Raw genomic sequence first — 22,314 nt, forward strand, 5'->3', positions numbered from 1 at the left:
GACTGACCGAAGTTCAGTAGATGAGTGATAGCGTGGAGGAAGAGGAGGACAGGGCAAAGTCTCCAGGATCCAGCTGTCTGTCTGTGAAGAGTGACCTGTCCAAAGGGAAACTACAACTCTTCAGTAATGAACCTGGACCCTCACACTCACAGTAAGAGAAGTGCTACAAACCTTTGCACCTCTAACCTGTCATTTTTCATTTCCACTGCCAATGACAGTTTTTCTTTTACTACTGTTAAATATGTTTTTGTATATTACATTTTCTACTAAAATGTATTTTATATTATAATATTATCATATTTTTAAAACGTAATGTATTTAATTTAAACTACTTGTTAGTGGTAAATAACATACACACACATACATATACACACACTCATGACTTGTGATTTCCTGTAAATGCAGAGGGGAGGAGCATCTACCAAAACTGAAACTGTTCAGTCAGTGAGTTCAGACTCCATTTTACCTCAACAGAGTAGAAGGAGGGAAACTGAAGGCTGAGGCAGGTGAGTGTTAAAACAACATTATTGTTACTTCCTGTTCTCTCTTGCTTGCGATTCTTGTGTGTGTTATCTCACAGTCAGTGTTACTGGTTTCCCTCTCAGACTGACGTAAGTCCAGAAGATGACTGATTGTGTGGAGGAAGAGGAGGCCAGAGCAAAGTCTCCAGGACCCAGCTGTCTGTCTATGAAGAGTGACCATTCCGAAAATGAACCTCCATTCTTCAGTAATGAACCTGGACCCTCAGACACACAGTAAGTGAACTGGTGCCAACCATTGAACTTTCAGTCACTATAACAGTGTTTAGTGTGTTGAGGTCCTGCAGTTGACCTCACTGCTTGTAACATAAAAATAAGTTCCTCCTGATTCTTCTTATCAGTCTATTAACACTGACTGCTGAGGCTGCTTGTTATTCCTCCATGCCAGTGACAGCCAGAAACAGACGCATTGTGTTTTCCATACATCCCATATGAACAGGATATCTCAGTAACATCTTGAGGGAATTTTTCTTCAATTTGGTACAAACATTCACTTGGACTCAAGGATGAACTAATTAGATTTTGAAGGTCAAAGTCACTGTGACCTCACAAAATGCGATTTTGGCCTTAACTCACAAAATCATACACTAATTATGACACAATTTTATACAAATGTCTAATAGAATAACATAATGAAATGATGACATTTTATATCTAAATGGTCAAAGGTCAGCTTCACTGTGACATCATAATATTCTGCAAAAACACCTCTGGCTATTATTCAATGCTGTAAGACAGGAAAGGGAGTTTGTGACCATATTTTTTGCACTTTAGCTGGTGGATGGAGGCATACAACTACAAAGTGGAAATAAACATGATAGAGATTTAAAGATGTCAATAATTAAAGGACTGTGATGGAAGAGAGAAGCAGCTACAGAAGAATAGAGCAAAGTTTTAATGAACCTTGATAAACTGGGATCTAACAGAGTTTATTACACTTTGCAGGATCATTTTGAGTGATGAGTTTCTAAGTGTTTCTAAAGATTAATGTCGTACACAGGTTCTGCAGACAGTGCATCACCTCATACTGGGACCAGTCTGGTTCTTCAGGAGACTCCTCCTGTCCCCAGTGTGGACAAAGATCCAGAACAAGACCTGGACTGCAGACAGCCAGTCAGACCAGCACTGAACAAAGTGAGACTGAACATCTGTATGATGATGTCATCATTTCTGAAACCAGGACCTGTTGTTTTATACAGAGTCACTTGTTACATCACACAGCATCGACCTTTAAGATGATTATAAATACCACAACATTAAAACCTTTTCTTTGTTTGTCTTTAGTTTTTCTGCAGCTGATGAAAATAATCATCAGATTCTCAGATTCTGTTTCTTCAGTCTGACGTTGTCTCTTCTCTTTCAGCAGATAGTGGTCTGCAGGAGGTTTTACATCAACATAAGATCAGTCTGAGGAGCAGATGTGAACGTGTGACTGAAGGAACTGATGGAACAGGAAGTGGAACCCTCCTCAACAGGATCTACACTGAGCTCCACATCACAGAGGGACAGAGTGAAGAGGTTAATACCCAACATGAGGTGAGGCAGCTGGAGACAACTTCCAAGATGGAGACCCTCCATGACGCTCCAATCAGGTGCCACGACATCTTTAAAGTCTTACCTGACCAGCAGAGACGCCACATCTTTAAAGTCTTACCTGACCAACAGAGACGCCGCATCTTTAAAGTCTTACCTGACCAACAGAGACGCCGCATCTTTAAAGTCTTACCTGACCAACAGAGACGCCGCATCTTTAAAGTCTTACCTGACCAACAGAGACGCCGCATCTTTAAAGTCTTACCTGACCAACAGAGACGCCGCATCTTTAAAGTCTTACCTGACCAACAGAGACGCCGCATCTTTAAAGTCTTACCTGACCAACAGAGACGCCGCATCTTTAAAGTCTTACCTGACCAACAGAGACGCCGCATCTTTAAAGTCTTACCTGACCAACAGAGACGCCGCATCTTTAAAGTCTTACCTGACCAACAGAGACGCCGCATCTTTAAAGTCTTACCTGACCGACAGAGACGCCACATCTTTAAAGCCTTACCTGACCAGCAGAGACCCATCAGAGTGGTTCTGACCAACGGCGTCGCTGGCGTTGGAAAAACCTTCTCGGTGCAGAAGTTCTCTCTGGACTGGGCAGAGGGCTTGGAGAACCAAGATGTCAGTCTGCTGGTTCTGCTTTCGTTCAGGGAGCTGAACCTGATCAGAGATCAGCGGTACAGTCTTCTCAGGCTGCTCCATGTTTTCCATCCAACATTACAGAAGGTCACAGCAGAGCAGCTCGCTGTCTGTAAAGTTCTGTTCATCTTTGACGGCCTGGATGAAAGCAGACTGTCACTGGATTTCAACAACAGGAAGTCTGTGTCTGATGTCACACAGGAGTCATCAGTCAACATGCTGCTGACAAACCTCATCAGGGGGAATCTGCTTCCCTCGGCTCTCGTCTGGATAACTTCCAGACCTGCGGCGGCCAATCAGATCCCTCGTACATGTGTGGACAAAGATCCAGAACAAGACCTGGACTGCAGACAGCCAGTCAGACCAGCACTGAACAAAGTGAGACTGAACATCTGTATGATGATGTCATCATTTCTGAAACCAGGACCTGTTGTTTTATACAGAGTCACTTGTTACATCACACAGCATCGACCTTTAAGATGATTATAAATACCACAACATTAAAACCTTTTCTTTGTTTGTCTTTAGTTTTTCTGCAGCTGATGAAAATAATCATCAGATTCTCAGATTCTGTTTCTTCAGTCTGACGTTGTCTCTTCTCTTTCAGCAGATAGTGGTCTGCAGGAGGTTTTACATCAACATAAGATCAGTCTGAGGAGCAGATGTGAACGTGTGACTGAAGGAACTGATGGAACAGGAAGTGGAACCCTCCTCAACAGGATCTACACTGAGCTCCACATCACAGAGGGACAGAGTGAAGAGGTTAATACCCAACATGAGGTGAGGCAGCTGGAGACAACTTCCAAGATGGAGACCCTCCATGACGCTCCAATCAGGTGCCACGACATCTTTAAAGTCTTACCTGACCAACAGAGACGCCGCATCTTTAAAGTCTTACCTGACCGACAGAGACGCCACATCTTTAAAGCCTTACCTGACCAGCAGAGACCCATCAGAGTGGTTCTGACCAACGGCGTCGCTGGCGTTGGAAAAACCTTCTCGGTGCAGAAGTTCTCTCTGGACTGGGCAGAGGGCTTGGAGAACCAAGATGTCAGTCTGCTGGTTCTGCTTTCGTTCAGGGAGCTGAACCTGATCAGAGATCAGCGGTACAGTCTTCTCAGGCTGCTCCATGTTTTCCATCCAACATTACAGAAGGTCACAGCAGAGCAGCTCGCTGTCTGTAAAGTTCTGTTCATCTTTGACGGCCTGGATGAAAGCAGACTGTCACTGGATTTCAACAACAGGAAGTCTGTGTGTGATGTCACACAGGAGTCATCAGTCAACGTGCTGCTGACAAACCTCATCAGGGGGAATCTGCTTCCCTCGGCTCTCGTCTGGATAACTTCCAGACCTGCGGCGGCCAATCAGATCCCTCCTACATGTGTGGACAGGGTAACAGAAGTACGAGGCTTCACTGACGCCCAGAAGGAGGAGTACTTCAGGAGGAGATCCAGTGATGAAGAGCTGTCCAGCAGAATCATCTCACACATCAAGACGTCCAGGAGCCTCCACATCATGTGTCAAGTCCCAGTCTTCTGCTGGATCACTGCTACAGTTCTGGACCACATGTCGACCACAGACCAGAGAGGAGAGCTGCCCCAGACCCTGACTGACCTGTTCTCACACTTCCTGCTGGTTCAGACACAGAGGAAGAAGAACAAGTACCATGAGGGACGTGAGACGAGTCCACAGGAGCTGACGGAGGCTGACGGGGAAGTTCTTCTGAAGCTGGGGAGGCTGGCGTTTGAACATCTGGAGAAAGGAAACATCATGTTCTACCAAGAAGACCTGGAGCAGTGTGGTCTTGATGTCACAGAGGCCTCGGTGTACTCAGGACTTTGTACTGAGATCTTCAGAAGAGAGAGTGTGATCTTCCAGAAAACAGTCTACTGCTTTGTTCATCTGAGCGTTCAGGAGTTTCTGGCTGCAGTCTACATGTTCCACTGTTACACCAACAGCAAGACAGAGGTCCTGAAGGGCTTCCTGGGAAAAGACTATAAACACTGGAACTCAAACCCAGAGTCTCTTTTCGGGAAGATTTCTAAGATTTTTGGCAACAATGATAGCCGAGATCCTTCTCTGGATGTCATCCTGGGGGCAGCCATGGAGAAATCCCTCTACAGTAGAAACGGTCACCTGGACCTGTTTGTTCGCTTCCTTCATGGCCTCTCTCTGGAGTCCAACCAGAGACTCTTAGGAGGTCTGCTGGGTCAGACAGAGAACAGTCCAGAAACCATCCAGAGAGCCATCAACAACCTGAAGGAGATGAATACTTATAAAACCTCTCCTGACAGAAGCATCAACATCTTCCACTGTCTGATGGAGATGAAGGATCACTCAGTTCATCAGGAGATCCAAGAGTTCCTGAAGTCAAAGAACAGATCAGAGGAGAAACTCTCTGTTTTCCACTGCTCAGCTCTGGCCTATGTGCTGCAGATGTCAGAGGAGGTTCTGGATGAGTTGGACCTGGAGAAGTTCAACACATCAGAGGAGGGACGACAGAGACTGATCCCAGCTGTGAGGAACTGCAGGAAGGCTGTGTAAGTCCAGACATGATGACGAACGTTATCAATCAGAGTCGATTAGTCATTTAGTTCTTTGAATTAAAATAATATAATTATTCTTAGTTTTACAATGAAAAAAACAGTTTTAAATGAACCAAAATGTTCAGTTGGTTGTGATTATTGCTGTTAAGTTGATGAAAAGGCCACATTATCATTGTTCATTCTTACAGTGTAATGATGGATGTAGCTGTTTTGTCCTTCTCTGTTATATATAGATATTATATAAACAACTTTGAGTCATTAATCATTATGGTGAAAAAATCTAAATTTTCTGTATGGACGTGAACAGTAGCACCTGACAATAGGAGGTAACAAAGAGATGATATTAAATCGTTTACTGAGTTGAATTCATTAGAAATAATAATCATACACAGTAAAAACAAGATGGCTTCATTCTGACTCTAGGGATCAAATCACACAGAATGTGGACATTAAAGAAGCCTCGGCGTAACACCAGCTTCCCTCCCTGCTGCAGGTTTGAGAGAGAGTGATGAGAATTATTGTCTCATGTCAAAGACAATAAGATGAGCTGAACCATGGATGTGATTAGCAGATGTTAATCAAGCATGCATTGTGTTTCTTTCCTTTAATAATTGTCTGGTTTTATTGTAACACATTTTACAATTTCTGTTTTATATTTTCTCTCGTCACAGACTTACTAATTGTGGACTCTCAGAGACTCACTGTGAAATTCTGGCCTCAGCTCTGAGGTCCAACCCCTCCCACCTGAGAGAACTGAACCTGAGTGGAAACTACAACCTGCAGGATTCAGGAGTGAAGGTCCTGTCTGCTGGATTGGAGAGTCCAAACTGTGGACTGGAGAGTCTGAGGTCCGTTCACTGACTGGAGCTGTTGTAGTTGTTTTGTATATTGCCTATAAGTTCTGAATCTGTGTTGAATGAGTGAATGAATGTTGTGGCGACATTTGGAGAAGGCTGATATTATGATGATCCATAATAACAGAAGGACAAAGTCACTCAAAAGTTAATTTGTTAGGACATATCTGATTGATTATCAATGATTTTATCTACATGATTTATTCTCTATACAGATTATGCGACTGCAGGTTGTCAGAGATCAGCTGTTCTTCTCTGGCCTCAGCTCTGAAGTCCAACCCCTCCCACCTGAGAGACCTGCAGCTGAGTGGAAACTTCCTGCAGGATTCAGGAATGAAGCATCTGTGTGGTTTTCTGGAGAGTCCAGACTGTCGACTGGAGACTCTGGGGTCAGACACTATTTTTTATTTCTGTGCTTAAATTAATATGATGTCAAAGTTGTGGTGACACTGAACTGCAGACATAAGGCTGATATTATACTGATCCACATAAGATCCCTGAGGACTTTAATGGTAAAGTTTGTTTTTAAGTCCAGTGACTGTTGATTTGACTGAATGAGTTTTTTAAATAATATGAAAAACATTAACGGGAACAAATATATAATTAATAGCTGGTTGTTCCATCACTTTTTTTAAGGCTCTGTAATGTTTGTTCTGACTGAAATATGCAAACCAAAGACCTCATAATAACAAGTTCTATATTTGTTTGTTTCAACACTTTAAATAAGTTTTACTACATTAAATATTTTAACTCAGTACAGCATGTATTTCATACAATATTAAATTTTATATAAATTTATTCACATTTTTCAACCTGGCATGTTTGTTGTTATTTAAGTTTGAGAGGTGGAGTCACTACGTCTTTATTGAAGCAGGAGCATGTTGTCATTAATATTAATCAGTTATCTTTTTCACTGTTTTTAACCTTTAACCTTCTTCAGCTCTGAGCTGCTCAGAGCAGATGATGAAACATTGATCAGTTTCAAGCAGCTACTTTATCTCCCAAAGTCACATTTTATTCTTTATTCAGGTTGGTGGACTGCAGTTGGTCAGAGATCAGCTGTTCTTCTCTGGCCTCAGCTCTGAAGTCCAACCCCTCCCACCTGAGAAAACTGCAGCTGAGTTTCAACAAGCTGCAGGATTCAGGAGTGAAGCAGCTGTGTGGTTTTCTGGAGAGTCCAGACTGTCGACTGGAGATTCTGAGGTCAGACACTATTTTTGGCTGGACAACAGCTGGGTCAGCCCTATAAACACAAATGTCCATGATTAACTGACTGACTGACTGACTGACTGACTGACTGACTGACTGATTGACTGATTAAGTTACACCATTGGTCATCCGGCTGAGTGTTGGAGCTTCCCCATTTGCCGTTGCTGTTTCAAAAATCAATTAGTGCGACAGTTTCAATAAGGGGACGTTCAAAGCTGCAGTGTTGCCAACTTCACGCATTTGTCACTAGATTTTCAGGCTTTATTTTTTCTTTCAGACACAGCCACAAATAAACTGCAAACTACAACAAACAACTTTTTGGACAAACCTTGGCTACTTTCCATAGAACAGTCGCCCTGATTCGCATCTCTGCTCAGTGAGTGTCAGAGAAGCAGAGCAGTGTGTGAGCTGTGTGAGAGACAAGATGAGAAAGATAATCTGTCACCTAAAACTTTACAAGTAACTTTAAATTTCTCCTTGAAGTTTTTCAAATTGAAATATTTTTCCATGTTGACAGACGATTACAAATGATTCAGTATCTGCTGGTTCCAACATGAAAGTCATACTGAACAGTTTCAAGCAGGAACTTTTTCTCTAAACATCTTTTATTCTTTATTTAGGTTGAGTTACTGCAGTTTGTCAGAGATCAGCTGTTCTTCTCTGGCTTCAGCTCTGAAGTCCAACCCCTCCCACCTGAGAAAACTGCACCTGAGTGGAAACGACCTGCAGGATTCAGGAGTGAAGCAGCTGTGTGGTTTTCTGGAGAGTCCAGAGAGTAGACTGGAGATTCTGAGGTCAGTTCATACATAAGTTGAATCCTTTCATTTTGAATGAATCAATTACATTTGAAATTTTCATTATTTCATATAATCATTTCCCATCTTATCAACAGTCTGAGATTCTTCAGTTTCATTTCAGTCAGTTGTCATAAGTAATGTCTCTTCACTTCAATTGAACCTTCAGAACTCTCACACTCATATTTCTCTCAGTCAGAGGACTAATGTTTTCTAAATACACTGAAAATGTCCAGTGTAAGTTAAAAAGTAAAAAAAAGTTAAAAAAAATTCACGCAATGACATTTAATTTAGAGTTGAATTTACCTGTCAAATGTGTTGAAGAGGAAAAGGTTTAAAGAACTGCACTTTTGGTTTTCCATGTTTCAGTTCATTAACTGTAAATCTTCTTGTATTGTAAAGTGTCCTTGTGTGTTTAGACAGGAACCAACGAATATAAGTATTATTATTATTGTTATTGTTACAGTAATTAATAAAAGAGAAAAGTATTGTAATAAGTTTAGTTTAACATGTTTGATTTGATATTGATTGTATATTTATAGACTTGACTGAGGTCAGCAGGTCAGCATGAATGTGTGTTGACATGAACAGGTGAATGAATGTTGTGGTGACATGTGGATGATGTGTGTAGAAAGCTGACATGATGATGATCCACAATAACAGAAGGACAAAGTCACTCTACTCATTTTAGAGAGAAGCTCATTGATTCGGACATATCCTTTTGATTATTATTGATTTTTATCTACATTATTTCTTCTTTATTCAGATTGAGTTCCTGCAGTTTGTCAGAGATCAGCTGTTCTTCTCTGGCCTCAGCTCTGAAGTCCAACCCCTCCCACCTGAGAGAACTGGACCTGAGTGAAAACAAGCTGAAGGATCCAGATGTGAAGCAGCTGTGTGATCTTAAGGAGAGTCCAGACTGTCGACTGGAGACTCTGAGGTCAGTAGAGGGTTGGAGTCAGTCCATGCTGCTTTCAGCAGTGTTGTACTAAACAGTGACAGAGTCCATGTTTATTTGTCAGGTGATATCTGACGAAGCAGCAGATCAGATGTTCATCAACACACAGAGATTGTTTAAATGTTACTTCAGCACATCCATCAGAAAGAGCAGCAGGGACTTAAGTCCTGTTCAGACCAGATGTGGAGCAGCTGTATAGCATAGCCTGCTTCCTCTCAGCTCATGTTAACGTGTTGGAGGGAACACACTCACACAAGTCTGTTCACTCTGCACATTTCACTCAATCCACAGTGGAAATAAACTGATGAGATTCATGAAGGTTCATTGCTGCACCAACACTTTAGTGATGGATTTACTGTATCGCTGATTGACAGCTGATGAAGTGAGTCTCTGTAAACACTGATTTATCACCTGTTGTCTGTCTTCTCTCAACAGCTGGGAGTGATGGAGATTAGAGCAGTGTGTGTAGAGAGGCTCTGATTGGACCATGTTACTGGGAGGTGGAGAGGAGAGGAGAGCTTCATCCAGCAGTGACTGACAGAGGAATCAGAAGAAGTGGAGATGAATCTCAGTTCTGAAGTCTGAACTGATCTGAGAACAGCTCCACTGTCACACACAGAATACAGTCCACCATCATCCCTGTGTGTTCTTCTGGACCTGACAGAGCATCACCAGCGTCTCTGGACTGATGCTGCTGCTGCTCTGTCCTTCTCCACAATCTCTGCAGATACTTAATGTTTGTTTCCTTGCTCTTTTGTGCTTTGTCTCCTTATGTTGTTTTTATTTACTTTCAGATATTTGATTTGTTTAAATTTCTTTTATTTTTATTTCATAATATACTATAGCCTATTATCATTTCTACCATCGTTTTTTGAATGTTATTCCTTTCTGTTAATGCATTCCCTATCTTGCCTTCACATTGATTTTGTGAATATAAATTTAAAAAATAGTCTCTGCAGACACTGAGACTCCTTCTGCTCCACCTGGACTTTATTCAGTCTTTTTTATTCATTCAGATATTCTGAACTTAAACTGACTCTGCAAACCATTTCTGTTTATCACAACATCACTGTAGATTTGTACTAAGTGGTTTGCAAGCTGAACTATAGAATCAGTTGTTTTTACTGGATTGTTTTATGTTGCAGCTCCAACCTGTGGACTGACGGAGTATTGAAAGTTGGAAGTATGAAAACACAGAATCCAGCCTGCATGTATCATATTACCAATCAGACAGATCAATAATTTTTTGCATTACAGAAATAAGAAGATAAAACCTAAACAAAGCTTCACTGATCTGAATAAAACATTGATTATCCCTGGATTTTGGTGTAAAGTCAGCTCTGAGTAAACCCTTTGTCACAGAGTGAGCAGCTGCACACTTACATTTAAATGTTGTCTGATGTAAATAAAAAGAATCACAAAGACTCTGAACATCCAGTCTCCAAACCTGAATGTCATTGCCATCAGTGTAAGATGTTAATTCTGTGAATCTGAATGGAGCCAGCAGAAGAGGTTTGTTCCAGAGAAGAAACATGACTTCAGCTGGTGGTATGTTGGTTTGGACAGCAGGTGGTGGTGCTGCTGCATCCACAATCAGCTGAGACTCAAACAGTGTGTTTTTGTCTCATCTGCACTCAGACAGAGAACACACAAGGAGACAAGCTGGGTTCAAACCTGTGACATGGACACATGTAAGTGCTGCAGCTGTATTAGATTCAGAGTTGAAGTAAATCACCAAACCATCATAAGGTTGCACTGTAGCTACAACGAAAAGGAAAAGATAGAAGAGACAGAGAAGAACATACAGGAGTCTGATATCTTCTGAATCTGAGGGACAGTTGTAAATAACCTTCATTTATGGTTTGTTTCGTTACTAAATATATGTGAATTTTGTTCTTAAATGAATTAGGTTGCAATGCTTTTATTTTGTATTTGAAGTTTATTTTGAAAGGAACGTAGTTTGACATGATAACCGTTAATCGACAGTAAGGGAAGATGTAGCTGAAATGGTAACTCACGGTGTTTTGTGTTAAATTAAAGTCTGTATGGTAAATAGTGAATGATTTATTTTTTCTTCAGTCGAAGTGGAAACCAGGTGAGTTTAATTATTTCACCTGTCTGTAAGTATTTTATGTTTTTTTTTCTCTCTCTTTTTTTTTTAAATAGGTTAGCTAAGTTTTTGTTGTTAGCAAAGGAAAGTAACGTTAGCTCTAACGGTCGCTTCAGAGTTGGTATTTATTGTCTTGTGTGTTTTACTTTCCTGTCTTTCGGCTGTTTACGTTAGTTTATTTAAGTTTCAATGAAGTGAATTAATATGTTTTAATGTACAAGTTTAAAATTGTCTTCGTTCAGTCTGAAGCTACATTATTGTCTAATCTAGTATTTTTCTATTAACGGTCGCTCCGAAGTCCTAACGGCTTTTTTTTTTTTTTAAACTGCCTCTGTTATAAAAAGCTGACAGTTCATTTAAAATCTGTTTTTAAAGTTTAAACACTTTCCCGTTGTTTTCTGTTCATATTCTAACATAAAGGAGTATTTATTACTGCACTGGACAGTAAAGTCTCAACACCTAGTAATTTTAATAAATATGAAACCACAAATATTTTTTTCTGGGTGTTGAAAAACTACATCTCCCATGAGTCTTTGGCTAAACGTCTGCAGGCTTGCGCACTCGTGGGAAATGTAGTTGAACTTGACTTTACTGAACTGACCACCTGACTAGAGTAGTTCGGGTTAGTTAATAACTTCTCTTCTGTTTACTTTTGATTTAATACATTTAGGTGGTCATAATTGTGACAAACACTAAAATTACAACTAATTTAAACAGCTAACTAACTGGAAAAGAACACACACAAACACACACCGACTCATTTCCTGTAAATGTAGAGGGGAGGGCTGATCGAAACTGAAAGTGTTTGGTCAGTGACACACCATTTTAACTGGACAGCACAGAAGGAGGAACACTGAAGGCTGAGGAGGGTGAGTGTTAATACACTGTGTGTTTGTGGTATTCCCTATTATTTTGGGGTGTGACTCTTGAACAGACCTGTTTATCCTGATCTTGTGTTTGTGAGCTCACAGTCAGTGTTACTGCTTTTCCTCTCAGACTGGCTGAAGTCCCGAAGATGAGTGATTGTGTGGAGGAAGAGGAGGACAGAGCAGAGTCTCCACGACCCAGCTGTCTGTCCTTCAAGAGTGACTGTTCCAAAGATGAAAGTCCATACTTCAGTAATGAACCTGGACCCTCGGACACAAAGTAAGGGTCTCTACTCTGTCTACACTGTCTCTACTGTAAACTGACTTAAAGATGTTTCATTGTTGAAATATATTTCAACATTAGTAGTAGCAGTTACCCAAGGTGGATCTAAGGATTTTTTGCCACTTTTTTCTAAAGTCACAGTCAGGTTGTGTTTGTCTTCATCTACTAAAAACTCCTCTGCAGTTTTGTGCAAGTAACTCAAGAAAAGCAGTTCTGCTTCACATGAACGGTCTCCTTTTCAAAGGCACAAAAACTGGGAAGAGGGAATTGAAGTATATAAATATGTCTTGCTGATTTATTACTAGAGCTGCATTGAACTTGTGAGTTGTGGTTTCGCCACCACTGATGTCATGTATTATAACAAATGTGTTCATGTTCCAGAACAAGACCTGGACTGCAGACAGCCAGTCAGACCAGCACTGAACAAAGTAAGACAGAACATCTGTCTGCTGATGTCATCATTTCTGAGAACAGGACTTGTTCACAATGTGAAAAACCTTTTCTTTGTTTGTCTTTAGTTTTTCTGCAGCTGATGAAAATAATTGTCAGATTCTCTTTCTTCAGTCTGACGTTGTCTCTTCTCTTTCAGCAGATAGTGGTCTGCAGGAGGTTTTACATCAACATAAGATCAGTCTGAGGAGCAGATGTGAACGTGTGACTGAAGGAACTGATGGAACAGGAAGTGGAACCCTCCTCAACAGGATCTACACTGAGCTCCACATCACAGAGGGACAGAGTGAAGAGGTTAATACCCAACATGAGGTGAGGCAGCTGGAGACAACTTCCAAGATGGAGACCCTCCATGACACTCCAATCAGGTGCCACGACATCTTTAAAGTCTTAGCTGACCAGCAGAGACCCATCAGAGTGGTTCTGACCAACGGCGTCGCTGGCGTTGGAAAAACCTTCTCAGTGCAGAAGTTCTCTCTGGACTGGGCAGAGGGCTTGGAGAACCAAGATGTCAGTCTGCTGGTTCTGCTTTCGTTCAGGGAGCTGAACCTGATCAGAGATCAGCAGTACAGTCTTCTCAGGCTGCTCCATGTTTTCCATCCAACATTACAGAAGGTCACAGCAGAGCAGCTCGCTGTCTGTAAAGTTCTGTTCATCTTTGACGGCCTGGATGAAAGCAGACTGTCACTGGATTTCAACAACAGGAAGTCTGTGTCTGATGTCACACAGGAGTCATCAGTCAACATGCTGCTGACAAACCTCATCAGGGGGAATCTGCTTCCCTCTGCTCTCGTCTGGATAACTTCCAGACCTGCGGCGGCCAATCAGATCCCTCCTACATGTGTGGACAGGGTAACAGAAGTACGAGGCTTCACTGACGCCCAGAAGGAGGAGTACTTCAGGAGGAGATCCAGTGATGAAGAGCTGTCCAGCAGAATCATCTCACACATCAAGACGTCCAGGAGCCTCCACATCATGTGTCAAGTCCCAGTCTTCTGCTGGATCACTGCTACAGTTCTGGAGCACATGTTGACCACAGACCAGAGAGGAGAGCTGCCCCAGACCCTGACTGACCTGTTCTCACACTTCCTGCTGGTTCAGACACAGAGGAAGAAGAACAAGTACCATGAGGGACGTGAGACGAGTCCACAGGAGCTGACGGAGGCTGACGGGGAAGTTCTTCTGAAGCTGGGGAGGCTGGCGTTTGAACATCTGGAGAAAGGAAACATCATGTTCTACCAAGAAGACCTGGAGCAGTGTGGTATTGATGTCACAGAGGCCTCGGTGTACTCAGGACTTTGTACTGAGATCTTCAGAAGAGAGAGTGTGATCTTCCAGAAAACAGTCTACTGCTTTGTTCATCTGAGCGTTCAGGAGTTTCTGGCTGCAGTCTACATGTTCCACTGTTACACCAACAGGAAGACAGAGGTCCTGGAGAACTTCCTGGGAGAAGACTACAGTGCCTCATCCCTGAATGTCTTCCTGAGGAGAGCCATGGAGAAATCCCTCCAAAGTAGAAACGGTCACCTGGACCTGTTCGTTCGCTTCCTTCATGGCCTCTCTCTGGAGTCCAACCAGAGACTCTTAGGAGGTCTGCTGGGTCAGACAGAGAACGGTCCAGAAACCATCCAGAGAGCCATCAAGAACCTGAAGGAGATGAATACTTATAAAACCTCTCCTGACAGAAGCATCAACATCTTCCACTGTCTGATGGAGATGAAGGATCACTCAGTTCATCAGGAGATCCAAGAGTTCCTGAAGTCAAAGAACAGATCAGAGGAGAAACTCTCTGAGATCCACTGCTCAGCTCTGGCCTACATGCTGCAGATGTCAGAGGAGGTTCTGGAGGAGTTGGACCTGGAGAAGTTCAACACATCAGTGGAGGGACAACGGAGACTGATCCCAGCTGTGAGGAATTGCAGGAAGGCTGTGTAAGTCCAGACATGATGACGAACGTTATCACACAGAGTAGATTAGTCATTTATTTTTTTGAATTAAAATAATCTAATTATTCTTAGTTTTACAATGAAAAAAACAGTTTTAAATGAACCAAAATGTTCAGTTGGTTGTGATTATTGCTGTTAAGTTGATGAAAAGGCCACATTATCATTGTTCATTCTTACAGTGTAATGATGGATGTAGCTGTTTTGTCCCTCTCTGTTATATATAGATATTATATAAACAACTTTGAGTCATTAATCATTATGGTGAAGAAATCTAAATTTTCTGTATGGACGTGAACAGTAGCACCTGACAATAGGAGGTAACAAAGAGAGATGATATTAAATCGTTTACTGAGATTCATTAGAAATAATAATCATACACAGTAAAAACAAGATGGCTTCATTCTGACTCTAGGGATCAAATCACACAGAATGTGGACATTAAAGAAGCCTCGGCGTAACACCAGCTTCCCTCCCTGCTGCAGGTTTGAGAGAGAGTGATGAGAATTATTGTCTCATGTCAAAGACAATAAGATGAGCTGAACCATGGATGTGATTAGCAGATGTTAATCAAGTTATGACATGTTTTGTCATCACAATGCATTGTGTTTCTTTTCTTTAATAATTGTCTGGTTTTATTGTAACAGATTTTACAAATTCTGTTTTATATTTTCTCTCATCACAGACTTACTAATTGTGGACTCTCAGAGATTCACTGTGGAATTCTGGCCTCAGCTCTGAGGTCCAACCCCTCCCACCTGAGAGAACTGAACCTGAGTGGAAACTACAACCTGCAGGATTCAGGAGTGAGGATCCTGTCTGCTGGATTGGAGAGTCCAAACTGTGGACTGGAGACTCTGAGGTCCGTTCACTGACTGGAGCTGTTGTAGTTGTTTTGTATATATTGAGTTTAAATCTTAGAAGTTTTATTTTTTCATTGGTCCATACATTTTAAAAGTTGATGAAGAGAAAAAACACTCTTTAATTACTAAAAACGAAAGGTGAGACCATATATATTCAGGGCTGATAGCGCTCCGGCTCCACACCGGATTTCCGGCATAGCGAGGTGTTTGCGGGGAGAAAAAAAAATCAGGTTCACGTTCGCGTGATCTTACAATTCCCAAGATCCGAGAGGCGCTTTCACTCTAAACCACACCACACCATAGGGTAGGGGGTGGTCTTGGGTTTTGGCCAATCAGATTGATTCAGCAGTCACCCCACGTGCAAATGTGTTTTGTGTTTCCCACACTGGCAGCGCGAAACATAGCTGAAGTCATGGAGTGCAACTTTATGAAGCCAGGGGAAGACACCAAACTTGTCGATAAATGTATAAAGAATAAATGGCGTTGGTCTTGGATAGAGGAGGTGGGTAGAGACGGAAAGCCCTTTGGAAGCTCGTGTCTAAAACTACGGCAACCAGGAGCATGTTTCTGCACTTTGTGTGCAAGGAAAATATTATATGGAACTAGCGGGAAAAAAGTGCTGCCACGGCACGAGTTCGATGCTAGTCATCAAGCAGCTTTACGAGCAATTCAACATACCTCACGTTTGCCGGGGGCAACAGCCACAGCAGATATCCGACCCTCAATGACCGATCGCGTGGCTGATTTAAAAATTCGCTTGTGCTCCTTCATTGCCGAGTATGATCTATCGTTTACAATCGCTCATCCACTCATCACTTTGTGTCAGAAATTAGCGGAGAATAAACTCGCCCTTACGCATCTGTCTGTCTTGAGGCAGCATGCAAGCTATCTTATTGCACACGGCATCTCACCAGAATTTAAAATAATAATCATCCCCCTGTGAAATCTTGAAAAGCGCTATATAAATCCAATGTTCATTCATTCATTCATTCAATTCCTAGTTTACTTTTGAGTATTATAATTGTCACCCACTGACCTTTCTTGGTATTGCTGTAGTATCCATAGTCTCAGTATGCTATACAAGCAATAAGTACGCAGGTAAGTGATTAGTTAAAAGCAGGGATGGATTACTAAACAGGCCTACCAGGCCCAGGGTCCAAGAGCTCTGGTGCTCTACACAAAGACGCTACTGTAATATAGGCTTGTATTGGGTTTGTTCATCTCATGTCTGAATAATGTACATTTGTATCGACAAAAGTCATCAGAATATTTAATTCAATGGACTATTTATCAAAATGTAGTCCCAGGGGAGCACACCCCTGGATCCCACTTGACAATTGCATTGATCGGGGCATATATCTTAGCTTAGGGGCCGCTGACCTCCCAGGGAAAAAAGTTCAGGCTCAGGATTATTTTTTTACTATCACCCCTGAATATTACCTGTATATACAGTATATTGCCCATATGTTATGAATCTGTGTTGATATGAATGAGTAAATGAATGTTGTAGTGACATTTGGATGATGTGTGTAGAAGGCTGAAGTGATGATCCACAACAACAAAAGGACAAAGTCAATCAAAGGTTAATTGATTAGGACATATCTGATTGATTAACATTGATTTTATGTACATGTTTTATTCTTTGTTCAGGTTGAGTGGCTGCAGGTTGTCTGAGATCAGCTGTTCTTCTCTGGTCTCAGCTCTGAAGTCCAACCCCTCCCACCTGAGAGAACTGGTGCTGAGCTACAACAAGCTGAAGGATCCAGGAGTGAAGCAGCTGTGTGGTTTTCTGAAGAGTCCAGACTGTGGACTGGAGATTCTGAGGTCAGACTCCATGTTTTATTTCTGTACTGAGATGAATATGATGTAAAAGTTGTGTTGACACTAACCTGCAGACATAAGGCTGATATTATACTGATCCACACTGAGCAGTGGTTTAGTCCAGTGACTGTTTTTCTCTTAAAATTTCCCCTCATTAATTGAGAAAAAAAATAAAAACACTGACAGTAACAAATATACACTGCTAAGCCATAACATTATGACCACCTGTCTAATGTTGTGTAGGTCCCCCTTTTGCTGCCAAAACAGCTCTGACCCATCGATTCATCAACTCCACAGACCTCTGAAGGTGTACGGTGGTATCTGGCACCGAGACATTAGCAGCAGATCCTTTAAGTCCTGTAAGTTATGAAGTGGGCCCTCCATAGATCTGACTTGTTTGTCCCACACATCCCGCAGATGCTCGATTGGATTGAAATCTGAGGAATTTGGAAGTCAACACCTTGAACTTGTTTTTGTGTTCCTCAAACCCTGAAGCATTGTTGTGTGACGGTGCAATATCCTGCTGAAAGAGGCCACTGCCTAGAAAATACCTGTTTTTAACTTGCATCCTGTTGGTTCAGGTGTCTGAGTTTCCATTTTCTAAACTTGTACTTTCTAAACCGTCTTCCGCTCTGAACAGATGATGAAACACTCGACGCTTTCAAGCAGCTACTTTGTCTCCTAAAGCCACATGTTTTATTCTTTATTCAGGTTGAGTGACTGCAGGTTGTCAGAGATCAGCTGTTCTTCTCTGACCTCAGCTCTGAAGTCCAACCCCTCCCACCTGAGAGAACTGCAGCTGAGTCTCAACAAGCTGCAGGATTCAGGAGTGAAGCAGCTGTGTGGTTTTCTGGAGAGTCCAGACTGTCGACTGGAGACTCTGAGGTCAGACACTATTTTTGGCCAGACAGCAGCCGGGTCAGCCATATAAACACAAATGTCCGTGACTGACTGACTGATTAATTTACACCATTGGTCATCCAGCTGAGTGTCGGAGCTTCCCCATTGGCCGTTGCTCTTTCAAAATGAATTGGTGCAACAGTTTCAATAAGGAGACGTTCACAGCTGCTGTTGCCAACTTTGCGTATTTGTCACTAGATTTTCAGGCTTTATGTTTTCTTTTTAGACACAGCCACAAATAAACTGCAAACTACAACTAACAACTTTTTGGACAAACCTTGGCTACTTTCCATAGAACAGTCGCCTTAATGCCCTGATTCGCATCTCTGCTCAGTGAGTGTCAGAGAAGCAGAGCAGTGTGTGAGCTGTGTGAGAGACAAGATGAGAAAGATAATCTGTCACCTAAAACTTTACAAGTAACTTTAAATTTCTCCTTGAAGTTTTTCAAATTTAAATATTTTTCCATGTTTACAGACGATTACAAATGATTCAGTATCTGCTGGTTCCAATATGAAAGTCATACTGAACAGTTTCAAGCAGGAACTTTGTCTCTAAACTCTCATCTTTTATTCTTTATTCAGGTTGAGTTACTGCAGTTTGACAGAGATCAGCTGTTCTTCTCTGACTTCAGCTCTGAAGTCCAACCCCTCCCATCTGAGAGAACTGCACCTGAGAGGAAACGACCTGCAGGATTCAGGAGTGAAGCAGCTGTGTGGTTTTCTAGAGAGTCCAGAGAGTAGATTGGAGATTCTGAGGTCAGTTCATACATAAGTTGAATCCTTTCATTTTGAATGAATCAATTACATTTGAAATTTTCATTATTTCATATAATCATTTCCCATCTTATCAACAATCTGAGAATTATTCTTCAGTTTCATTTCAGTCAGTTGTCATAAGTAATGTCTGTACACTTCAACTGAACCTTCAGAACTCTCACACATATATTTCTCTCAGTCAGAGGACTAATGTTTTCTAAATACACAGAAAATGTCCAGTGTAAGTTAAAAAGTAAAAAAAAAATTTCACGCAATGACATTTAATTTAGAGTTGAATTTACCTCTCAAATGTGTTGAAGAGGAAAAGGTTTAAAGAACTGCACTTTTGGTTTTCCATGTTTCAGTTTATTAACTGTAAATCTTCTTGTATTGTAAAGTGTCCTTGTGTGTTTAGACAGGAACCAACAAATATAAGTATTATTATTATTATTATTATTATTGTTATTATTACAGTCATTAATAAAAGTATTGTAGTAAGTTTAGTTTAACGTGTTTGATTTGACTGAGGTCAGAAGGTCAGCATGAATGTGTGTTGACATGAACGGGTGAATGAATGTTGTGACATGTGGATGATGTGTGTAGAAGGTTGACATGATGATGATCCACAATAACAGAAGGAAAAAGTCACTCTACTCATTTTAGAGAGAAGCTCATTGATTTGGACATATCTGATTGATTATTATTGATTTTTATCTACATGATTTTCTCTCTCTTTATTAAGACTGAGTTCCTGCAGATTGACAGAGATCAGCTGTTCTTCTCTGGCTTCAGCTCTGAAGTCCAACCCCTCCCATCTGAGAGAACTGCACCTGAGTGAAAACAAGCTGCAGGATTCAGGAGTGAAGCAGCTGTGTGATCTTGTGGAGAGTCCAGACTGTCGACTGGAGACTCTGAGGTCAGTAGAGGGTTGGAGTCAGTCCATGCTGCTTTCAGCAGTGTTGAACTAAAGAGTGACAGTCTCCATGTTTATTTGTCAGGTGATATCTGACGAAGCAGCAGATCAGATGTTCATCAACACACAGAGATTGTTTAAATATTACTTCAGCACATCCATCAGAAAGAGCAGCAGGGACTTAAGTCCTGTTCAGACCAGATGTGGAGCAGCTGTATAGCATAGCCTGCTTCCTCTCAGCTCATGTTAACGTGTTGGAGGGAACACACTCACACAAGTCTGTTCACTCTGCACATTTCACTCAATCCACAGTGGAAATAAACTGATGAGATTCATGAAGGTTCATTGCTGCACCAACTCTTTAGTGATGGATTTACTGTATCGCTGATTGACAGCTGATGAAGTGAGTCTCTGTAAACACTGATTTATCACCTGTTGTCTGTCTTCTCTCAACAGCTGGGAGTGATGGAGATTAGAGCAGTGTGTGTACAGAGGCTCTGATTGGACCATGTTACTGGGAGGTGGAGAGGAGAGGAGAGCTTCATCCAGCAGTGACTGACAGAGGAATCAGAAGAAGTGGAGATGAATCTCAGTGCTGCAGTCTGAACTGATCTGAGAACAGCTCCACTGTCACACAGAGTCCAGTCCACCATCATCCCTGTGTGTTCCTCTGGACCTGACAGACCATCACCAGCGTCTCTGGACTGATGCTGCTGCTGCTCTGTCCTTTTGTATTCATTCAGATATTCTGAACTTAAACTGACTCTGCAAACCATTTCTGTTTATCACAACATCACTGTAGATTTGTACTAAGTGGTCTGCAAGCTGAACTAGTATAGAATCAGTTGTTTTTACTGGATTGTTTTATGTTGCAGCTCCAACCTGTGGACTGACAGAGTATTGAAAGTTGAAAGTATGAAAACACAGAATCCAGCCTGCGTGTATCAGATTACCGATCAGACAGATCAATAATTTTTTGCATTACAGAAATAAGAAGATAAAACCTAAACAAAGCTTCACTGATCTGAATAAAACATTGATTATCTCTGGATTTTGGTGTAAAGTCAGCTCTGAGTAAACCCTTTGTCACAGAGTGAGCAGCTGCACACTTACATTTAAATGTTGTCTGATGTAAATAAAAAGAATCACAAAGACTCTGAACATCCAGTCTCCAAACCTGAATGTCATTGCCATCAGTGTAAGATGTTAATTCTGTGAATCTGAATGGAGCCAGCAGAAGAGGTTTGTTCCAGAGAAGAAACATGACTTCAGCTGGTGGTATGTTGGTTTGGACAGCAGGTGGTGGTGCTGCTGCATCCACAATCAGCTGAGACTCAAACAGTGTGTTTTAGTCTCATCTGCACTCAGACAGAGAACACACAAGGAGACAAGCTGGGTTCAAACCTGTGACATGGACACATGTAAGTGCTGCAGCTGTATTAGATTCAGAGTTTAAGTAAATCACCAAACCATCATAAGGAACGAAAAGGAAAAGATAGAATAGACAGAGAAGAACATACAGGAGTCTGATATCTTCTGAATCTGAGGGACAGTTGTAAATAACCTTCATATATGGTTTGTTTCGTTACTAAATATATGTGAAGTTTGTTCTTAAATTAATTAGGTTGCAATGCTTTTATTTTGTATTTGAAGTTTATTTTGAAAGGAACGTAGTTTGACATGATAACCGTTAATCGACAGTAAGGGAAGACGTAGCTGAAATGGTAACTCACGGTGTTTTGTGTTAAATTAAAGTCTGTATGGTAAATGGTGAATGATTTATTTTTTCTTCAGTCGAAGTGGAAACCAGGTGAGTTTAATTATTTCACCTGTCTGTAAGTATTTTATGTTTTTTTTTCTCTCTTTTTAAAAAAAAAATAGGTTAGCTAAGTTTTTGTTGTTAGCAAAGGAAAGTAACGTTAGCTCTAACGGTCGCTTCAGAGTTGGTATTTATTGTCTTGTGTGTTTTACTTTCCTGTCTTTCGGCTGTTTACGTTAGTTTATTTAAGTTTCAATGAAGTGAATTAATATGTTTTAATGTACAAGTTTAAAATTGTCTTCGTTCAGTCTGAAGCTACATTATTGTCTAATCTAGTATTTTTCTATTAACGGTCGCTCCGAAGTCCTAACGGCTTTTTTTTTTTTTTAAACTGCCTCTGTTATAAAAAGCTGACAGTTCATTTAAAATCTGTTTTTAAAGTTTAAACACTTTCCCGTTGTTTTCTGTTCATATTCTAACAAAGGAGTATTTATTACTGCACTGGACAGTAAACTCTCAACACCTAGTAATTTTAATAAATATGAAACCACAAATATTTTTTTCTGG

The 22,314-nt window shown here is 41.2% G+C and overlaps 1 protein-coding gene across 2 annotated transcripts; it reads left to right on the forward strand.

Moving 5' to 3' along the window:
* Nucleotides 1-605: 605 nt before the first annotated feature.
* LOC130161147 (protein NLRC3-like) lies at nucleotides 606-21,149 on the forward strand. 2 transcript variants are annotated; one of them, XM_056364177.1, is made up of 10 exons: nucleotides 606-755; nucleotides 12,191-12,340; nucleotides 12,725-12,771; nucleotides 12,933-14,724; nucleotides 15,422-15,598; nucleotides 17,250-17,423; nucleotides 18,132-18,305; nucleotides 18,902-19,075; nucleotides 19,818-19,991; nucleotides 20,445-21,149. In XM_056364177.1, the coding sequence occupies exons 1-10, from the start codon at nucleotides 625-627 to the stop codon at nucleotides 20,452-20,454; spliced, it is 3,003 nt and encodes a 1,000-aa protein (XP_056220152.1). In that variant the 5' UTR covers nucleotides 606-624; the 3' UTR covers nucleotides 20,455-21,149. The 2 variants fall into 2 exon arrangements, with proteins under 2 accessions (XP_056220152.1, XP_056220153.1); XM_056364178.1 differs by lacking the exons at nucleotides 15,422-15,598; nucleotides 17,250-17,423; nucleotides 18,132-18,305; ... (1 more) ...; nucleotides 19,818-19,991; nucleotides 20,445-21,149 and having other exon boundaries at nucleotides 610-755; nucleotides 12,933-14,728.
* The last annotated feature ends 1,165 nt before the right edge of the window (nucleotides 21,150-22,314 follow it).

The sequence above is a fragment of the Seriola aureovittata genome, chromosome 20, assembly GCF_021018895.1.
Source record: "Seriola aureovittata isolate HTS-2021-v1 ecotype China chromosome 20, ASM2101889v1, whole genome shotgun sequence".
Lineage (NCBI taxonomy): Eukaryota > Metazoa > Chordata > Actinopteri > Carangiformes > Carangidae > Seriola > Seriola aureovittata.